Source organism: Heptranchias perlo, chromosome 45 (genome assembly GCF_035084215.1).
Source record: "Heptranchias perlo isolate sHepPer1 chromosome 45, sHepPer1.hap1, whole genome shotgun sequence".
Taxonomy (NCBI): Eukaryota; Metazoa; Chordata; class Chondrichthyes; order Hexanchiformes; family Hexanchidae; genus Heptranchias; species Heptranchias perlo.
The window spans coordinates 3,755,489-3,773,950 of record NC_090369.1 but is presented as its reverse complement, the minus strand read 5'-3'; the positions used below and the strand labels follow the sequence as shown (position 1 = coordinate 3,773,950).

General features: G+C 57.2%; 1 protein-coding gene across 1 annotated transcript in view; it reads right to left on the bottom strand.

The window, feature by feature from the left end:
* Nucleotides 1-18,462, bottom strand: part of LOC137306843 (plexin A3-like) — a gene marked incomplete at its 3' end in the record, with an annotated part of 143,370 nt that overhangs the window by 108,801 nt on the left and 16,107 nt on the right. Inside the window, exons 2-3 of the mRNA XM_067976241.1 lie at nucleotides 7,185-7,300; nucleotides 5,084-5,184 (exon numbers count right to left, since the gene is read on the bottom strand). Coding sequence (XP_067832342.1) covers nucleotides 5,084-5,184; nucleotides 7,185-7,300 — 217 coding nt within the window. The remainder of the gene's footprint in view (nucleotides 1-5,083; nucleotides 5,185-7,184; nucleotides 7,301-18,462) is intronic.

Sequence of the window (18,462 nt, the reverse complement as noted above, 5' to 3'; positions counted from 1 at the left end):
AGATAACCTCGTGAGATAACAAGTGCGAGTCACGCAGCTGTCAATCTGGTAGCACTTCCAGCAGCAACAGAAGCATCGGCCCCCCGGATTGACTTCGGGATCTCTCCAGCCCGCTTCCCCGCTGGGAGCGCCGTGGCAACGGCCTTAAAGTGACAGGCAGCTGAACGGCAGAACCGTTCGAGCCCTGTAATCTAGGCCCGACACTCCCCCCCCCCCCCGCCCGCCGGTCAGGGAACGCCGCGCTGTCGGAGGCCCCGCCCCCCTCGGGATGAGACTTTAAACCGAGGTCTGCCCGCTCAGGTGGACGTAAAAGATCCCGGAGGAGGGGGGAGGCTTTTAAACAGGGGGCCGGCCAACCCCCCGTGGCATTGCCCGCGTGCAGTCCGGCAGAGTTCGGCCTGCTCTGATTATGGCCAAATGGGCCGGTCCAGCCAATTGGAACAACTTGCTAACAGCTGGGCTCTCCAGACGGCAGCTGCAGCCACTTGTAAATTTTGTGCTGCGGTTGGACTCAGGCGAAAACAATCTCTTTTTAAAAAAGAAAACAGCGTGACGCCTGGAACATACGCTGGACTCTCAAGCCTTGTGCCAAAGATGAGACGGACGAATACGGGGCCTTCTCTGGCTCGGTGGGGCCTCGCTATCGCCTCGGAGGCAGACGGTCGTGGGTTCGAGCGCCCCCCCCCTCTCACTCCAGAGACTCCAGGCCCGGCCACCCCCCCGCCCGGTGCCGGTACTGAGGGAGCGCCGCACTGTCGGAGGGGGCCGTCTTTCGGGGATGAGACCCCGTCTGCACCTCTCCGGTGGAACGTCAAACCCGCGGCCGTCATCGGAAGAAGAGCAGGAGAAAGGGGGGCTGTCCCGAGCCAGTATTTATTCCCCCAACAGATGATCTGGGTCATTTATCTCATCGCTGTTTGTGGGATCTTGCTGTGCGCAAATCGGCTGCCGCGTTTCCCACATTACAACAGTGATTCACTTCAAAAAAAAAAGTACTTCTTTGGCTGTGAGGAGCTTTGGGACGTCCTGAGGTGGTGAAAGGGGCTTTAGAAATGAAAGTTTGTTCTTTATTTAACAGAGAGGCATGCGTGCCTGCCTTCTCATGACGGGAATGTTGTGAAGAACATAAATATTGGCCGTGAGACACCGGGGATACCTCCTCCTCCCTCCCCCCTGCTCTGCTTCCAACAAGCGGCCGTTGGATCTTTTACGTCCCACCTGAGAGGGCGGACGGGGGGGTCCTCGGTTTGACGTCTCATCCCGAAAGACGGCCCCCTCCGAGAGCGCGGCGCTCCCTCGGTACCGGCACCGGGGGAGGAGCGTATTACGGGGTTCGAGTCTCTGGAGCGAGGAGAGGGGAGGGCTCGAACCCTCGACCTTCTGACTCCGAGGGCGGGGTGGGGGGGAGAAAGAGAGTGAGGCCCCACTGAGACTCAAGCTGACAATAACCCACAACTGCGCTCTTTGATCCCACCCTGGATAAAAAGTGATTCAAGAATTGCAGACGGGGTTTTTAAGGCACTGACTCATTTTGCACCAAATTAAAGGTTGACTCTCCGTTTAAAGTATGTCAAAAATGGCTTACAGCGACCAAGGCAAACCTCTGCTTTGATTCTGCATTCCCTTTTACAGAGGTGTGTTTTCAAGCCAGTTCTTTATTTAATAACAGTGGTGAGCACTGACTAGCGATGGTGAACAGACAGTTAGGGTTTAACTGCCTCACGCAGAGGGAGATGAATGAGTGGGGTAGACGGCCTGGGGGGAATGCCATTCCGATTTCCACCTCTCCTGAATCTTGTCCTGTCCATCCATCCCTCCTCTCCTCCCCAGTTTCAAAATCCTAGTCCTCGCTCTCAAATCCGCCCCTGCTCTCTCTCTCTCTCTCTCTCCCTCCCTCCTCCCGAGCAGTGTACTCGTCTCCAGCCCAATGTCCCCGGCTTGAAGGCCCCCTGACTTTCCAACCCTGCTCCAGTGTGCGTCTCCCCTCACCACCTCACTCCACCCCAGCGCTGGTGGCACTGTCTCGTGAGAGAGGGAGAGAGAGAGACGGAGAGAGAGGGGTGGGAGACAGAGACAGAGAGAGAGGGGGGGGAGAGAGACAGAGAGAGAGGGTGGGAGAGAGACGGAGAGAGAGGGTGGAGAGAGACGGTGGGAGAGAGACGGAGAGAGGGGTGGGAGAGAGACAGAGAGAGAGAGACAGAGAGAGAGACACACAGAGAGAGAGACACACAGAGAGAGAGACGGAGAGAGAGGGTGGGAGACAGAGACAGAGAGAGAGGGGGGGAGAGAGACAGAGAGAGAGGGTGGGAGAGAGACGGAGAGAGAGGGTGGGAGAGAGACGGAGAGAGAGGGTGGGAGAGAGACGGAGAGAGAGGGTGGGAGAGAGACGGAGAGAGAGGGTGGGAGAGAGACGGAGAGAGAGGGTGGGAGAGAGACGGAGAGAGGGGTGGGAGAGAGAGAGAGAGAGAGAGACAGAGAGAGAGACACACAGAGAGAGAGACACACAGAGAGAGAGACACACAGAGAGAGAGACACACAGAGAGAGAGACACACAGAGAGAGAGACACACAGAGAGAGAGACACACAGAGAGAGAGGGTGGGAGACAGACAGAGAGAGAGGGGGGAGAGAGACAGAGAGAGAGGGTGGGAGAGAGACGGAGAGAGAGGGTGGAGAGAGACGGAGAGAGAGGGTGGGAGAGAGACGGAGAGAGAGGGTGGGAGAGAGACGGAGAGAGAGGGTGGGAGAGAGACGGAGAGAGAGGGTGGGAGAGAGACGGAGAGAGAGGGTGGAGAGAGACGGAGAGAGAGGGTGGGAGAGAGAGAGAGAGACAGAGAGAGAGACACAGAGAGAGAGAGACACACACAGAGACAGAGAGAGACAGAGACAGAGACAGAGACAGACAGAGACAGACAGACACAGAGAGAGAGGGAGAGAGACGGAGAGAGAGGGTGGGAGAGAGAGACAGAGACAGAAAGACAGAGAAAGAGAGACACACACAGAGAGACAGAGAGAGAGAGAGACAGAGAGAGAGAAAGACAGACAGAGCGAGGAGAGACAGACAGGCAGAGAAAGAGAGGGAGAGAGGGACGCAGAGGGAGAGAGAGACACAGAGAGAGAGACTGACAGAGAGAGAGGCGGACAGTGAGAGAGGCAGACAGAGAGAGAGAGACAGACAGAGAGAGAGAGACAGACAGAGAGAGAGAGAGACAGACAGAGAGAAAGAAACAGAGTGAGACAGAGAGAGAGAAACAGAGAGAGAGAGAGAGGGGGACTGACAAACAAAGAGAGTGAGAGAGAGCAGACAGAGGGAGAGATAGGATTGAGGTGGGGGAGAGAGAGAGAAAGATATAGAGAGCGTGCGAGAGAGGGAGATAGATAGAGACAGAGAGAGACGGAGGGGGACAGAGTGAGAGAGAGAGAGAGAGGAGACAGAGACACCCACAGACAAGGAGACAGACGGATAAAGAAACCCACAGAGACAGAGAGAAACACAAACCTGTAAAACCAGAGATACAAACACAGAAAGAGAGACAAAGATGTTGGTTTGAGTGATGAGCAATTTCACATTTAGACAGGGAGTCTCAGTAATGAATCTTCAAGGGACTTTAAAGGGGCTCAGTCTTCATAAGTGGGTCAAAGTGTGTCAAATGTCTTCCTTTACAAACACCCAACACCGACCACATCGATACGTGTCCCTGATCAATGCGTGCGTAACGTCACAGTGACAAAAACTAAACGCCTCCTTTTCTGGGACTTCCTTGCTCCCGAAAGGGGAAAGATCTTTCCCAAACATTCTCCTCCACGGAGAGAGTGCCCCTTTAAATACTTTGAACCTACAATAAACCGTCACGCAGGGGATATACTTTTAACACGAGCTGTGGTTCAGTGTGTCTCACTCTCAGAGTCAGAGGGTCGAGGGTTCGAGCCCCCCGCTCCAGAGACTCGAGCCCGTAATCCAGGCCCCGACACTCCCCCCGGTGCCGGTACTGAGGGAGCGCCGCACTGTGGGAGGGGCGGTACTGAGGGAGCGCCGCACTGTCGGAGGGTCAGTACCGAGGGAGCGCCGCACTGTCGGAGGGTCGGTACTGAGGGAGCGCCGCACTGTCGGAGGGTCGGTACTGAGGGAGCGCCGCACTGTCGGAGGGTCGGTACTGAGGGAGCGCCGCACTGTCGGAGGGGCCGTCTTTTAGGATGAGACATTAAACCCAGGCCCCCGTCTGCCCTCTCAGGTGGGACGTAAAAGATCCCACGGCCGCTATTGGAAGAAGAGCAGGAGGGGGGAGGGGGAGTTCTCCCGGGGTCCTGGGGCCGATATTTATCCCTCGACCAACATCACTAAAAAAAAAGGCGATCTGGTCATTTATCTCATTTTCTGTTTGTGGGATCTTGCTGTGCGCAAATCGGCTGCCGCGTTTCCCACATTACAACAGTGAGCACACTTCAAAAAAAAAGTACCTCATTGGCTGTGAAACGCTTTGGGACGTCCTGAGGTGGTGAAAGGGGCCGGAGAAATGGAGGTTCTTTCTTTGGAACATTGGAACAGGAGGAGGCCATTCAGCCCTCGAGCCTGTTCCGCCGTTCGGTGAGACCACGGCTGATCTGTGACCTGACTCCATCTCCCCGCCTTCGCCCCATATCCCTTAATACCCTTTGGTTAACAGAAATCTATCGATCTCAGATTTAAAATGAACGATCGAGTTGGCATCGACTGCCGTCTGCGAAAGAGAGTTCCAAACTTCTCCCACCCTTTGTGTGTAGAAGAGTTTCTAATCTCACTCCTGAGAGTCCTGGCTCTAATTTTTAGACTGTGTCCCCTCGTCCTAGAATCCCCAACCAGCGGAAATAGTTTCTCTCTATCAGTCCCCCTTAATATCTTGAAAACTTCGATCAAATCACCCTTAATCTTCTAGATTCCAGGGAATACACCCCTAGTCTGTGTAATCTCTCCTCGTAAATTAACCCTTGGAGTCCGGGGATCATTCTAGTAAACCTACGCTGCAGTCCCTCCAAGGCCAATATGTCCTTCCGAAGGTGCGGTGCCCAGAGCTGGACACAGTACTTATTGCAGGTGTTGATGCTGACCTACTGTGCAGAACACACCAGCCGCAGTGTGGGTCCCCAGAGCTGAGACACTTCGAACACGTCTCATACTGTTTGCAGCTCTCCACTGGAACACGCCCGACCTAGAGGGAGGGAAGGAGGGGAAAGAAACAAAGAGCTCAGATGGCTTATCAGAAGAAGTACAAAAAGACAAGGGGACTTAGGAACAGGAGGAGGCCGCTCAGCCCCTCGAGCCTGTTACATTGGGAACAGGGGGAGGCCATTCAGCCCCCTCGAGCCTGTTACATTAGGAACAGGGGGAGGCCATTCAGCCCCCTCGAGCCTGTTACATTGGAACAGGAGGAGGCCGCTCAGCCCCCTCGAGCCTGTCACATTAGGAACAGGAGGAGGCCGCTCAGCCCCTCGAGCCTGTTACATTAGGAACAGGGGGAGGCGCTCAGCCCCCTCGAGCCTGTTACATTAGGAACAGGGGGAGGCCATTCAGCCCCTCGAGCCTGTCACATTAGGAACAGGAGGAGGCCGCTCAGCCCCCTCGAGCCTGTTACATTAGGAACAGGAGGAGGCCATTCAGTCCCTCGAGCCTGTCACATTAGGAACAGGAGGAGGCCGCTCAGCCCCTCGAGCCTGTTACATTAGGAACAGGAGGAGGCCATTCAGTCCCTCGAGCCTGTCACATTAGGAACAGGAGGAGGCCGCTCAGCCCCCTCGAGCCTGTTACATTAGGAACAGGAGGAGGCCATTCAGCCCCTCGAGCCTGTCACATTAGGAACAGGAGGAGGCCGCTCAGCCCCTCGAGCCTGTCACATTAGGAACAGGGGGAGGCCATTCAGCCCTTGAGCCTGTCACATTAGGAACAGGAGGAGGCCGCTCAGCCCTCGAGCCTGTCACATTAGGAACAGGAGGAGGCCATTCGGTCCCTCGAACCTGCTACATTAGCAGCAGGAGGAGGCCATTCAGAGGACCTGATAGAGGTCTTTAAGATTACAAAGGGGTTTGATAGGGTAGACGTAGAGAAGATGTTTTCACTTGTTAAGGGGGTCAGGCCAGTTTAACAGACAAGCGGGAAACACAAAGGAAATTCAGCTCCTCCTGGAGAGGGGTGGGTTAATGTCCCTACTTCAGTGCAGAATGGCAGGTTTAAGGTCGAAGAGTCACGATCGAGAGAGAGGGAGAGAGAGAGGAGAGAGAGAGAAAGGAGAGAGAAACTGACACAGGGCACGATAGAGAGAGAGAGAGAGAGAGAAAGAGAGGGGAGGGGAGGAGCGGGGAGGGGAGGAGAGTGGAGAAGAGGGGAGGTGAGGGGAGGGGAAGGGAGGGAGTGGGAGATGAGGGAGTGGAGGAGAGGAGAGGAGAGTGGAGGAGAGGGGAGAGAGGGGGAGAGGGGAGGAGAGGAGGGGAGGGGAGGGAGAGGGGAGGAGAGTGGAGGAGAAAGGAGAAGGGAGGGGAGGGAGAGGGGAGTAGCGAGGGAGGGAGAGGGGAGGGAGAGGGGAGAAGGGAGGGGAAGGGGGGAGGGAGGGGAGAAGGGAGGGAGGGAGAGGGGAGAGGGAGGGGAGGGAGAGGGAGAGGAGGGAGGGAGAGAGTGGAGAAAAAGAAAAAAAAGAGAGAAACTGACAGAGAAAGAGGGAAAGTGAGAGAGAGAGGGAGAGAGGGAGAGCGAGGCATGCACAGAGACGTGGAGAGAAAGAAACGGAAAGTGAGAGAGAGAGCGAGAGAGGGAGGGAGAAATCTCGAGCTCATTTCTTGGCACAGTGAAGGTAACAATTAACTGCACAGACAGGGAAAATGGTCGGTAATCGCAGGCAGTTATTACGTGGTGGAGGGCGTGACCTCTTCGAAACACAAACAGGCCTCGGGCACGGCCAACCCGGCCTTGATGTTGGTCCGACCGAAGAGATTTGGTGGTGGATTCTTACCGCACAGTCCCCGGACCTCCAGCGCTGCCTTAAACCGCTAGAGGATCTTGTGCGTGCCCCCAGTTCCTGGGGGAGGGGCGGGTTCGAAGAGGTAGGCCTCAAACGAGGCCTACTTCAGGAGCGACCGCAACGGACGCGGTTAACGGATGGCGGGCGACAATCAGAGAGAAGAGGGGAAGGCCCGAGGCGGGGGGGGGGGGGGCAGGTACCTTCTGGTCCGTCAGCAAGTAGATGTACTGTAGGTCGGGACTGAAAACCATGTCTCGTAGTATTGGGCTGCCCTCCATCGCTGGCACCACCTCGTACAGCATTGCATTGTGGGAGGCTGCGGGACAGCGTCAACTCTGATCTACGGGAAGAAAAGAGATGGGGGTGGGGGGGTTAGAATTCGCTCTCGTGTCTGTTTAGTCCCCCTTCCTCCCTAGGCTCGGTGGGTCTCACTCTCAGCTCCGAGTCAGAAGGTCGAGGGTTCGAGCCCCCACTCCAGACACTCCGGCCCCGTAATCCAGGCCCCGACACTCCCCAGTGCAGCACCGAGGGAGCGCCGCACTGTCGGAGATGCCGTCTTTCGGATGAGACGTCAAACGAGGGCCTCCCCCGCCCCACCCCCCCCCCCCCTCCACCACCGTCTGCCCTCTTCGGTGGATGTAAAAGTTGCCACGGGCACTGCTGGAAGAAGAGCAGAGGTGGGAGTGGGAGGGGGGAGTTCTCCCCGGTGTCCAGGGCCGATATTTATCCCTCACTAAAAAAAAAACAAGGTGATCTGGTCTTTTATCTCATCGCTGTTTGTGGGATCTTGCTGTGCACAAATTGGCTGCTGCGTTTCCTACATTACGACAGTGAGCACACTTCGAAAAGTACTTCACTGGCTGTGAAAGACTGTGGGACGTCCTGAGCTCGTGAAAGGCCCTGTCGGAATGAAAGAAGGACGTTAATAAACTTTCGGAATGGGCGTGTAATTGGCAAATGAATTTCAATATGGACGAGTGTGAGACGGCGCATTTTGTCGGAAGAATAAGGAGGCACGTGCTCCTTGGATAATAAGAGTCTAAATGGGATAGAGAGCAGACGGCCAGGACTCTCAGGAGTGAGATTAGAAACTCTTCTGCACACAAAGGGTGGGAGAAGTTTGGAACTCTCTTTCGCAGACGGCAGTCGATGCGAACTCGATCGTTCATTTTAAATCTGAGATCGATAGATTTCTGTTAACCAAAGGGTATTAAGGGATATGGGGCGAAGGCGGGGAGATGGAGTCAGGTCACAGATCAGCCGTATGGGTCTCACCGAACGGCGGAACAGGCTCGAGGGGCTGAATGGCCTCCCCCTGTTCCTATGTTCCAACGAAAGAACCTCCCATTTCTCCGGCCCTTTCACCACCTCAGGACGTCCCAAAGCGTTTCACAGCCAATGAGGTACTTTTTTTGGAGTGCGGTCACTGTTGTAATGTGGGAAATACTTCAGCCGATTTGCGCACCAGCAAGATCCCACAAACAGCGATGAGATAAATGACCAGATCATCTGGTTTTTTTTTTAGTGATGTTGGTTGAGGATAAATATTGGCCCCAGGACCCCGGGGAGAACTCCCCCTGCCCCCTCCCCGCCCGCTCTTCTCCAGCAGTCGTGGGATCTTTTACGTCCCACCTGAGAGGGGCAGACGGGGGCCCTCGGTTTAACGTCTCATCTCGAAAGACGGCCCCTCCGACAGTGCGGCGCTCCCTCAGTACCGGCACCGGGGGAGTGAGGTGGAAGAGTCGGGGTTCTTAATCCGGGTCGCTGACCTCGCCCAGGATGTGTGGCTGTCTGGTGGCAGCAAGGACGAGATCAGTGCCAGCTGTTGTGCCCCCCCATCATGGTTGAATAGCCGGCTGACACTCTCAGCCCCGCCCCGCCAGAGTGGCCCCCACGGAACCGCACCCTGGTGAGAGCCAGCGCCTTCAGGAGAGGGGGAGAGAGAGGGCCGGAGGGGTCGGCATAGTATCTCGGCCGAATTCAACGCTGCTTACCACGGCCCCTGCCACATCTTCTCACACACACAGATACAGGCACAGAGACAGGCAGACAGAGACACAGAGACAGACAGAGACACAGGCAGACACACAGACAGAGACACACACAGAGACAGGCAGACACAGGCAGACACACAGACAGAGACACACACAGAGACAGAGACAGACAGAGACACAGGCAAACAAACACACACACAGAGACAGACACAGAGACAGTCAGACACACACACAGAGACAGAGACAGACAGAGACACAGACAGACACACAGACAGAGACAGAGACAGACAGAGACACAGGCAAACAAACACACACACAGAGACAGACACAGAGACAGTCAGACACACACACAGAGACAGAGACAGACAGAGACACAGACAGACACACAGACAGAGACACACACAGAGACAGGCAGACACACACACAGAGACACACACAGAGACAGAGACACAGGCAGACACACAGACAGAGACAGAGACAGACAGAGACACAGGCAAACAAACACACACACACAGAGACAGACAGGGACACAGGCAGACACACAGACAGAGACAGACAGAGACACAGGCAGACACAGAGAAAGACACACACAGGGACAGAGACAGACAGACACACAGGCAGACACACAGACACAGAGACAGAGACAGAGAGAGACACAGGCAGACACACAGACACGGAGATACAGAGACAGACACACAGAGACAGAGAGACAGAGGCAGACACAGACACACACAGAGACACAAGCAGACACACAGAGACAGAGAGACAGAGGCACAGAGGCAGACACAAGACACACACACAGACACAGAGACACACGGAGGACACGGCAGACACACAGGGACACAGGCAGATACAGACAGAGACACACAAACACACAGACACAGACAGAGACGCACAGACACAGAGAAACACAGACACAGACACACAGAGACGTACACACACCACACACACACACACACACACACACACGGAACCACGCCCAGTTCGCTGTCGGATTTGATTTGTAAAAGAGAAACGGTGAATTATCGATAGAAAGTTGCCTCTAAGGGAGGATACTGGAAGCATTAAAGCAGGAGGGTGAACGGATGGCCTGTCAGCCCAGTCATCAGTCACCTTATAGCAGCTTTTAAGGCCTCGGAGATTGTGTTTTAAAACAGAAAATCGGTGAAGGGGTGTTGGTGGGAGAGCAGAGCGAGCGTCCGGAACCTCACCGCCCGGCTCCCGTCGTCCCGAAAGTCGATCTGGGACCAGCCCCTCCCCTCGCAGCCGACGTCTGAGGCTCGATGCTGGGGATCTCCCCGCCCCTATAGCTTTCTCCCCTGGGTTAGAGAGTCACAGGCGCCCTCTGCGCGTGAACCCCGGAGCGTTTGGGGGGGGGCTATTCGACCGGGGGGAGGGGGGCCAGAGAAATCAAAGCCGACACTGGGCCCGCCTCACGTCAGTGCTCACACTCTCGCACACTTGCACTTGCACACTCGCGCTCGCACAAGCCAGCAGGATAGCGATCAGGAACTGGAGCTGATTTCTTAAGAGCCCCTCCCCTCCTTTTCCAATCGAGGCAAACTGAGGCCAAATGTAGCCTCCCCCGCCGCCCACTCTCTCCGGCCCGAGCCCTGGCTGAGATTAGCCAGCTCCTCACAGACCTCCGAGGGAAACCCGGCTCCTTTCAGGACTGCGCCTTTAAACAAAGCAAACCTCATGGAGGCCGGTCGGGACGTGGCCCTGCCTCCGGGACGGGCTACCGAGGGGCGGCATTCGACGCTGCCCCTCGCTCACGCCCGGCGCAGGAAACGGCGAGGGGCAGAGCAGGGCAACGGGAGACTCCCTCGCTGCAGCCTGCTTTGTGCGGAGCTCTCTCTCCCGCGGGGAAATTACCGTCGCGTTAATTTGCAGCCAATGTTTCGGCCCCTCCGCTGTGCGGGAGCTTCTGCACTGCAGGTTTCCATCGCTGCTGCTCAGCACTGAGTCAATCAGGAGTGCACTGCACCGCCCACACCACCTCCTCCCTTCACCTTCTGCAGTCACGTCTCGCGGTCCCCCGGAACAGGCTCAAAGGGCTGAATGGCCTCTCTGACAGACCTGGACCCCCCCAGTACTGTACCCCAGTGTTATACAGTGAGAGACCCGGACCCCCCAGTACTGTACCCCAGTGTTATACAGTGAGAGACCCGGACCCCCCAGTACTGTACCCCAGTGTTATACAGTGAGAGACCTGGGCCCCCAGTACTGTACCCCAGTGTTATACAGTGACAGACCGGACCCACCAGTACTGTACCCCAGTGTTATACAGTGACAGACCCGGACCCACCAGTACTGTACCCCAGTGGTATACAGTGACAGACCTGGACCCACCAGTACTGTACCCCAGTGTTATACAGTGACAGACCCGACCCCCCAGTACTGTACCCCAGTGTTATACAGTGAGAGACCTGGACCCACCAGTACTGTACCCAGTGTTATACAGTGACAGACCTGGACCCCCAGTACTGTACCCCAGTGTTATACAGTGACAGACCCGGACCCCCCAGTACTGTACCCCAGTGTTATACAGTGAGAGACCTGGACCCACCAGTACTGTACCCCAGTGTTATACAGTGACAGACCTGGACCCCAGTACTGTACCCCAGTGTTATACAGTGACAGACCCGGACCCACCAGTACTGTACCCAGTGTTATACAGTGACAGACCTGGACCCACCAGTACTGTACCCCAGTGTTATACAGTGACAGACCCGGACCCACCAGTACTGTACCCCAGTGTTATACAGTGACAGACCTGGACCCCCCAGTACTGTACCCCAGTGTTATACAGTGAGAGACCTGGACCCACCAGTACTGTACCCCAGTGTTATACAGTGACAGACCCATCAGTACTGTACCCCAGTGTTATACAGTGAGAGACCTGGACCCACCAGTACTGTACCCCAGTGTTATACAGTGACAGACCCATCAGTACTGTACCCCAGTGTTATACAGTGAGAGACCTGGACCCACCAGTACTGTACCCCAGTGTTATACAGTGACAGACCCATCAGTACTGTACCCCAGTGTTATACAGTGAGAGACCTGGACCACCAGTACTGTACCCCAGTGTTATACAGTGACAGACCCATCAGTACTGTACCCCAGTGTTATACAGTGAGAGACCTGGACCCACCAGTACTGTACCCAGTGTTATACAGTGACAGACCCATCAGTACTGTACCCCACTGTTATACAGTGAGAGACCTGGACCCACCAGTACTGTACCCCAGTGTTATACAGTGAGAGACCCGGACCCCCCAGTACTGTACCCCAGTGTTATACAGTGACAGACCCGGACCCACCAGTACTGTACCCCAGTGTTATACAGTGACAGACCCGGACCACCAGTACTGTACCCCAGTGTTATACAGTGACAGACCCGGACCCACCAGTACTGTACCCCAGTGTTATACAGTGACAGACCCGGACCCACCAGTACTGTACCCCAGTGTTATACAGTGACAGACCTGGACCCCCCAGTACTGTACCCCAGTGTTATACAGTGACTGACCTGGACCCACCAGTACTGTACCCCAGTGTTATACAGTGACAGACCCGGACCCCCCAGTACTGTACCCAGTGTTATACAGTGACAGACCTGGACCCCCCAGTACTGTACCCCAGTGTTATACAGTGACAGACCTGGACCCACCAGTACTGTACCCCAGTGTTATACAGTGACAGACCTGGACCCACCAGTACTGTACCCCAGTGTTATACAGTGAGAGACCTGGACGCCCCAGTACTGTACCCAGTGTTATACAGTGACAGACCTGGACCCACCAGTACTGTACCCCAGTGTTATACAGTGACAGACCCGGACCCACCAGTACTGTACCCCAGTGTTATACAGTGACAGACCCGGACCCACCAGTACTGTACCCCAGTGTTATACAGTGACAGACCCGGACCCACCAGTACTGTACCCAGCGTTATGCGAATGTCATTAAAGCACATTACCAATTCTGGAATCTCTCTGTGACAAAGGTCACAACTCGGGCACTTAATCCCCTCGCCCTGCGTCCGCCATTTTAACGCCCGCCTTAAAATGGCGGCGAGGGGAACCCGGCAAGGTGGGCCTGGGTGGGGGGGGGGCGTGACCCTTCCCTCCGGTGACTGGACTGTCCGCCTCTTGTCTGTGAGCGCCCCCTTCTTTGGAGCCCAGAGGTCGGGGAGGCCGAGCGACCAGCGTTCCCCCGAGGACCCATCCCCATCGCTGCCCCCAGCTGATGTGGCATCTGGAGGCAAATGCCCGGCAGGAGTGGGGGGGGGGGGGGGGGGGGGGGGGGGGGGGAGACCTTTAACCGCAGGAGTGGGCGGGCAGGTCATCAGGAGGTTACGGCGTTTGTCGCGGACGTACCAGCCCCCTCCCCCTCCTCCTCTCTCCACACCCCCCCCAACACAACCCTCCGCAAATAAAGAGACGGTCGTCGCAGCCTCCGTTGGTTCAAAGGGCCCCTTTCTGGCGAAGCGATCTGCTGGTTGCCCTGCCAACGCCCTTTGACCTGCCCGTGTCCTCGTTCTGACCCCCCCTCCCCGGCGACGGCCAATGCAAACCAATTCCGCAGCCCATTTGGTCAGTGGCGTCCACTCGTTCAGGGGACGAGAGAGGGAGTTGAACACTTAAACCGTCCCGTGATCTCTGTGGGTTCACGGGTCAGTATTGGCCCCCAGGACCCCGGGGAGAACTCCCCCACCCCACTGAGGGCAGACGGGGGCCTCGGTTTAACGTCTCATCCCGAAAGACAGCCCCTCCGACAGTGCGGCGCTCCTCAGTACCGACCCTCCGACAGTGCGGCGCTCCTCAGTACTGACCCTCCGACAGTGCGGCGCTTCCTCAGTACCGACCCTCCGACAGTGCGGCGCTCCCTCAGTACCGACCCTCCGACGTGCGGCGCTCCCAGCTCCCTCAGTACCGACCCTCCGACAGTGCGGCGCTCCCTCAGTACTGACCCTCCGACAGTGCGGCGCTCCCTCAGTACCGACCCTCCGACGGTGCGGCGCTCCCTCAGTACCGACCCTCCGACAGTGCGGCGCTCCCTCAGTACCGACCCTCCGACAGTGCGGCGCTCCCTCAGTACTGACCCTCCGACAGTGCGGCGCTCCCTCAGTACCGACCCTCCGACGGTGCGGCGCTCCCTCAGTACCGACCCTCCGACAGTGCGGCGCTCCCTCAGTACCGACCCTCCGACAGTACGGCGCTCCCTCAGTACTGACCCTCCCACAGTGCGGCGCTCCCTCAGTACCGACCCTCCGACAGTATGGCGCTCCCTCAGTACTGACCCTCCCACAGTGCGGCGCTCCCTCAGTACCGACCCTCCGACAGTATGGCCCTCCCTCAGTACTGACCCTCCCACAGTGCGGCGCTCCCTCAGTACCGACCCTCCGACAGTGCGGCGCTCCCTCAGTACCGACCCTCCGACAGTGCGGCGCTCCCTCAGTACCGACCCTCCGACAGTGCGGCGCTCCCTCAGTACTGACCCTCCGACAGTGCCACCCTCCCTCAGTACCAACCCTCCGACAGTGCGGCGCTCCCTCAGTACCGACCCCCGACAGTGCGGCGCTCCCTCAGTACTGACCCTCCCACAGTGCGGCGCTCCCTCAGTACTGACCCTCCCACAGTGCGGCGCTCCCTCAGTACCGACCCTCCGACAGTGCGGCGCTCCCTCAGTACTGACCCTCCGACAGTGCGGCGCTCCCTCAGTACCCGCCCCTCCGACAGTGCGGCGCTCCCTCAGTACTGACCCTCCGACAGTGCGGCGCTCCCTCAGTACCGACCCTCCGACAGTGCGGCGCTCCCTCAGTACTGGCACCGGGGGGGAGTGTCGGGCCTGGATTACGGGGGCTCGAGTCTCTGGAGCGAGCAGGGCGGCGGGGTGGGGGCTCCTGACTCCGAGAGAGAGACCCACGGGTGTCAGAGAACTATTGTGATGATCCCACTTGCTGTTTGTGGGATCTTGCTGTGCGCAAATTGGCTGCCGCGTTCCCCACATTACAACAGTGGCCTCACTTCAAAAAAAAAGTACTTCATTGGCCGTGAGGAGCTTTGGGACGTCCTGAGGGGGTGAAAGGGGCCGGAGAAATGCAAATCTTTCTTTCTTTATATAAATCAAATTTGAAGCCCTCTATTAAATCTCCCCTTAACCTTCTCTGCTCCAAGGAGAACAATCCCAGTTTCTCCGGTCTCTCCACATAACTGAAGTCCCTCATCCCTGGTACCATTTCAAATTTATTTATTTTTTTAAGAAAGGACCAGGAGATTTACAAGGACCGATTGGCAGAGAGACGGAATCCGAGATTTCTTGGAACAAGCCACTAGTCGGGGGGAGCAGATGGCACCTGTGAAATCTGGAATTATTCCGGTGTATTCAGTGCTGAGTGCTTCCAGCTGACGGAGAAACATTGGAGAACAAAAGCCCAGAGCTCCCCCGAGGTACTGGAGCATAGGCTCATGTGGAGACTGGCAGAACAGAGAGAGAGAGAGAGAGAGAGAGGGAGAGAGGGCGAGAGAGAGAGAGAGAGAGAGTCGGAGAGGGAGAGAGAGAGAGAGGGCGAGAGAGAGAGGGCGAGAGAGAGAGAGGGAGAGAGAGAGAGAGAGAGAGAGGGCGAGAGAGAGAGGGCGAGAGAGAGAGGGCGAGAGAGAGAGAGAGAGAGCGGAGAGAGAGGGCGAGAGAGAGAGGAGAGGCGAGAGAGAGAGGGCGAGAGAGAGAGAGAGAGAGAGAGAGAGAGAGAGGGCGAGAGAGAGAGGGGAGAGAGAGAGAGAGAGAGAGAGAGGCGAGAGAGAGGGAGAGAGAGAGAGCGAGAGAGAGAGAGAGGCGAGAGAGAGAGAGAGAGAGAGAGAGGGCGAGAGAGAGAGGGCGAGAGAGAGAGAGAGGGAGAGAGAGAGAGAGAGAGAGGGCGAGAGAGAGAGGGCGAGAGAGAGAGAGAGAGCGAGAGAGAGAGGGCGAGAGAGAGAGGGCGAGAGAGAGAGGGCGAGAGAGAGAGGGCGAGAGAGAGAGAGAGAGGGCGAGAGAGAGAGAGAGAGAGAGGGCGAGAGAGAGAGGGAGAGAGAGAGAGAGCGAGAGAGAGAGAGAGGGCGAGAGATAGAGAGAGAGCGAGGGAGAGAGCAAGAGAGAGAGAGGGAGAGAGCAGGAGAGAGAGAGAGAGGAAAGAGGGCGAGAGAGAGAGAGGGGGAGAGCGAGAGAGAGCGAGAGAGAGAGAGAGAGAGCAAGAGAGAGAGGGAGAGAGAGCGTGAGAGAGAGGGAGAGAGAGCGTGAGAGAGAGCGAGAGCGAGAGAGAGCGAGAGAGAGAGAGAGCGAGGGAGAGAGAGAGCGAGGGAGAGAGCGGGAGAGAGAGAGGAAAGAGGGCGAGAGAGAGAGAGGGAGAGAGAGAGAGAGCGAGAGAGAGAGAGCAAGAGAGGGAGAGGGAGGGAGAGAGAGAGAGAGAGGAAAGAGGGCGAGAGAGAGAGGGAGAGAGAGAGAGAGAGAGAGAGAGGGAGAGAGAGAGAGGAAGAGAGCGAGAGAGAGAGAGAAAGAGGCCGAAAGAGAGAGGGGCCGAGAGAGAGTGAAGGGACGAGAGAGTGAGAGAGAGAGAGAGGGTGAGTGAGAGTGAGAGAGGGGCGAGGGAGGGCGAGTGAGTGAGAGAGAGGGCGAGGGAGAGAGAGGGGACGAGAGAGAGAGAGGGGGATGAGAGAGTGAGAGAGGGCGAGAGAGAGAGAGAGAGAGGGCAGGAGAGAGCGAGAGGGTGAGAGAGAGAGAGCGAGAGAAAGAGAGAGAGAGGTGACGAGAGAGAGAGAGAGAGAGAGAGAGAGAGAGAGAGAGAGAAACAAGCACACACGTTTAACAGCGGGGAGTTAATGAATCAGGGGAGTGAACAAGAAGGAACTTAGGGAAACGGCAACTCCAAGAGTGTTTCCGGGGGTGGGTGGGTGGGGGAGAGATATTATAATAATCACCGTGCACTCACAATTACGAAAAACACACACAAGTAGAAGTGGGTCCCCCGGAGGGTTTGTTAAAAATTCGAGATAATCGATGCCTTTCCCAGACTGGGGCGGGCGGGGAGCTTTCCACAGTGTTTACTCTGTAGTTCCTGCTGTTAATTCAATCACCCTGTCCAGTCCCGGACTATGCCAAGGTATGTCTGCTGAGATCATCGTTGAAAAGATCCAACATTAGTGTGTGCAAGAAGCTGAGGTTTCTCCCCTCACTCTTGGGGCCTCGTGGCCTGCCTTACCCCCTCTCTGACACACCCTGCCCCTCCTGCCAGCCTGATTTAAGAGCCCTCTGCGATTGGCACGGGCATTTTTAAAAAAAAATTATGAACATCAGACGACAGCAGAATTGAAGTAATCCCCACCGTCTCTCCAAATGAGTATTAGCTGAGGGGGCATATCTGTGTAAAGGCACTCATTGTTCAAGAGCATGGCTGCAGCTCGTCACCTGCCCGCGAGGGGAGGGAGAGGGAGAGGGGGAGAGCGAGGGGGAAAGTGAGAGAGCGAGAGAGGGAGAGCGAGGGGGAGAGGGAGAGCGAGGGGGAGAGGGAGAGAGGGAGGGTGGGAGAGCGAGGGGGAAAGTGAGAGAGCGAGGGGGGAGAGCGAGCAGGAGAGGGACAGCGAGGGGGAGAGGGAGAGAGCGAGGGGGAGAGGGAGAGAGCGAGAGAGGGAGAGCGAGGGGGAGAGGGAGAGCGAGGGGAGAGGGAGAGCGAGGGGGAGAGGGAGAGAGGGAGGGTGGGAGAGCGAGGGGGAAAGTGAGAGAGCGAGGGGGAGAGCGAGAGCCAGAGAGGGAGAGAGCGAGCAGGAGAGGGAGAGCGCGAGAGAGGGACAGCGAGGGGGAGAGGGAGAGAGCGAGGGGGAGAGGGAGAGAGCGAGAGAGGGAGAGCGAGGGGGAGAGGGAGAGAGTGAGAGAGGGAGAGCGAGGGGGAGAGGGAGAGAGCGAGAGAGGGAGAGCGAGGGGGAGAGGGAGGGGGGAGAGCGAGGGGGAAAGTGAGAGAGCGAGAGAGGGAGAGGGAGGGGGAGAGGGAGGGGGAGAGCGAGGGGGAAAGTGAGAGAGCGAGAGAGGGAGAGGGAGGGGGAGAGGGAGAGAGCGAGAGAGGGAGAGCGAGGGGAGAGGGAGGGGGAGAGCGAGGGGGAAAGTGAGAGAGGGAGGGGGAGAGGGACAGCGAGGGGGAGAGGGAGAGAGCGAGGGGGAGAGGGAGAGAGCGAGGGGGAGAGGGAGAGAGCGAGGGGGAGAGGGAGAGAGCGAGAGAGGGAGACCGAGGGGGAGAGGGAGAGCGAGGGGGAGAGGGAGAGAGCGAGAGAGGGAGAGAGCGAGAGAGGGAGAGAGCGAGAGAGGGAGAGAGCGAGAGAGGGAGAGAGCGAGAGAGGGAGAGAGAGCGAGAGAGGGAGAGAGCGAGAGAGGGAGAGAGCGAGAGAGGGAGAGAGCGAGAGAGGGAGAGAGCGAGAGAGGGAGAGAGCGAGAGGGGGGAGAGCGAGGGGGAGAGC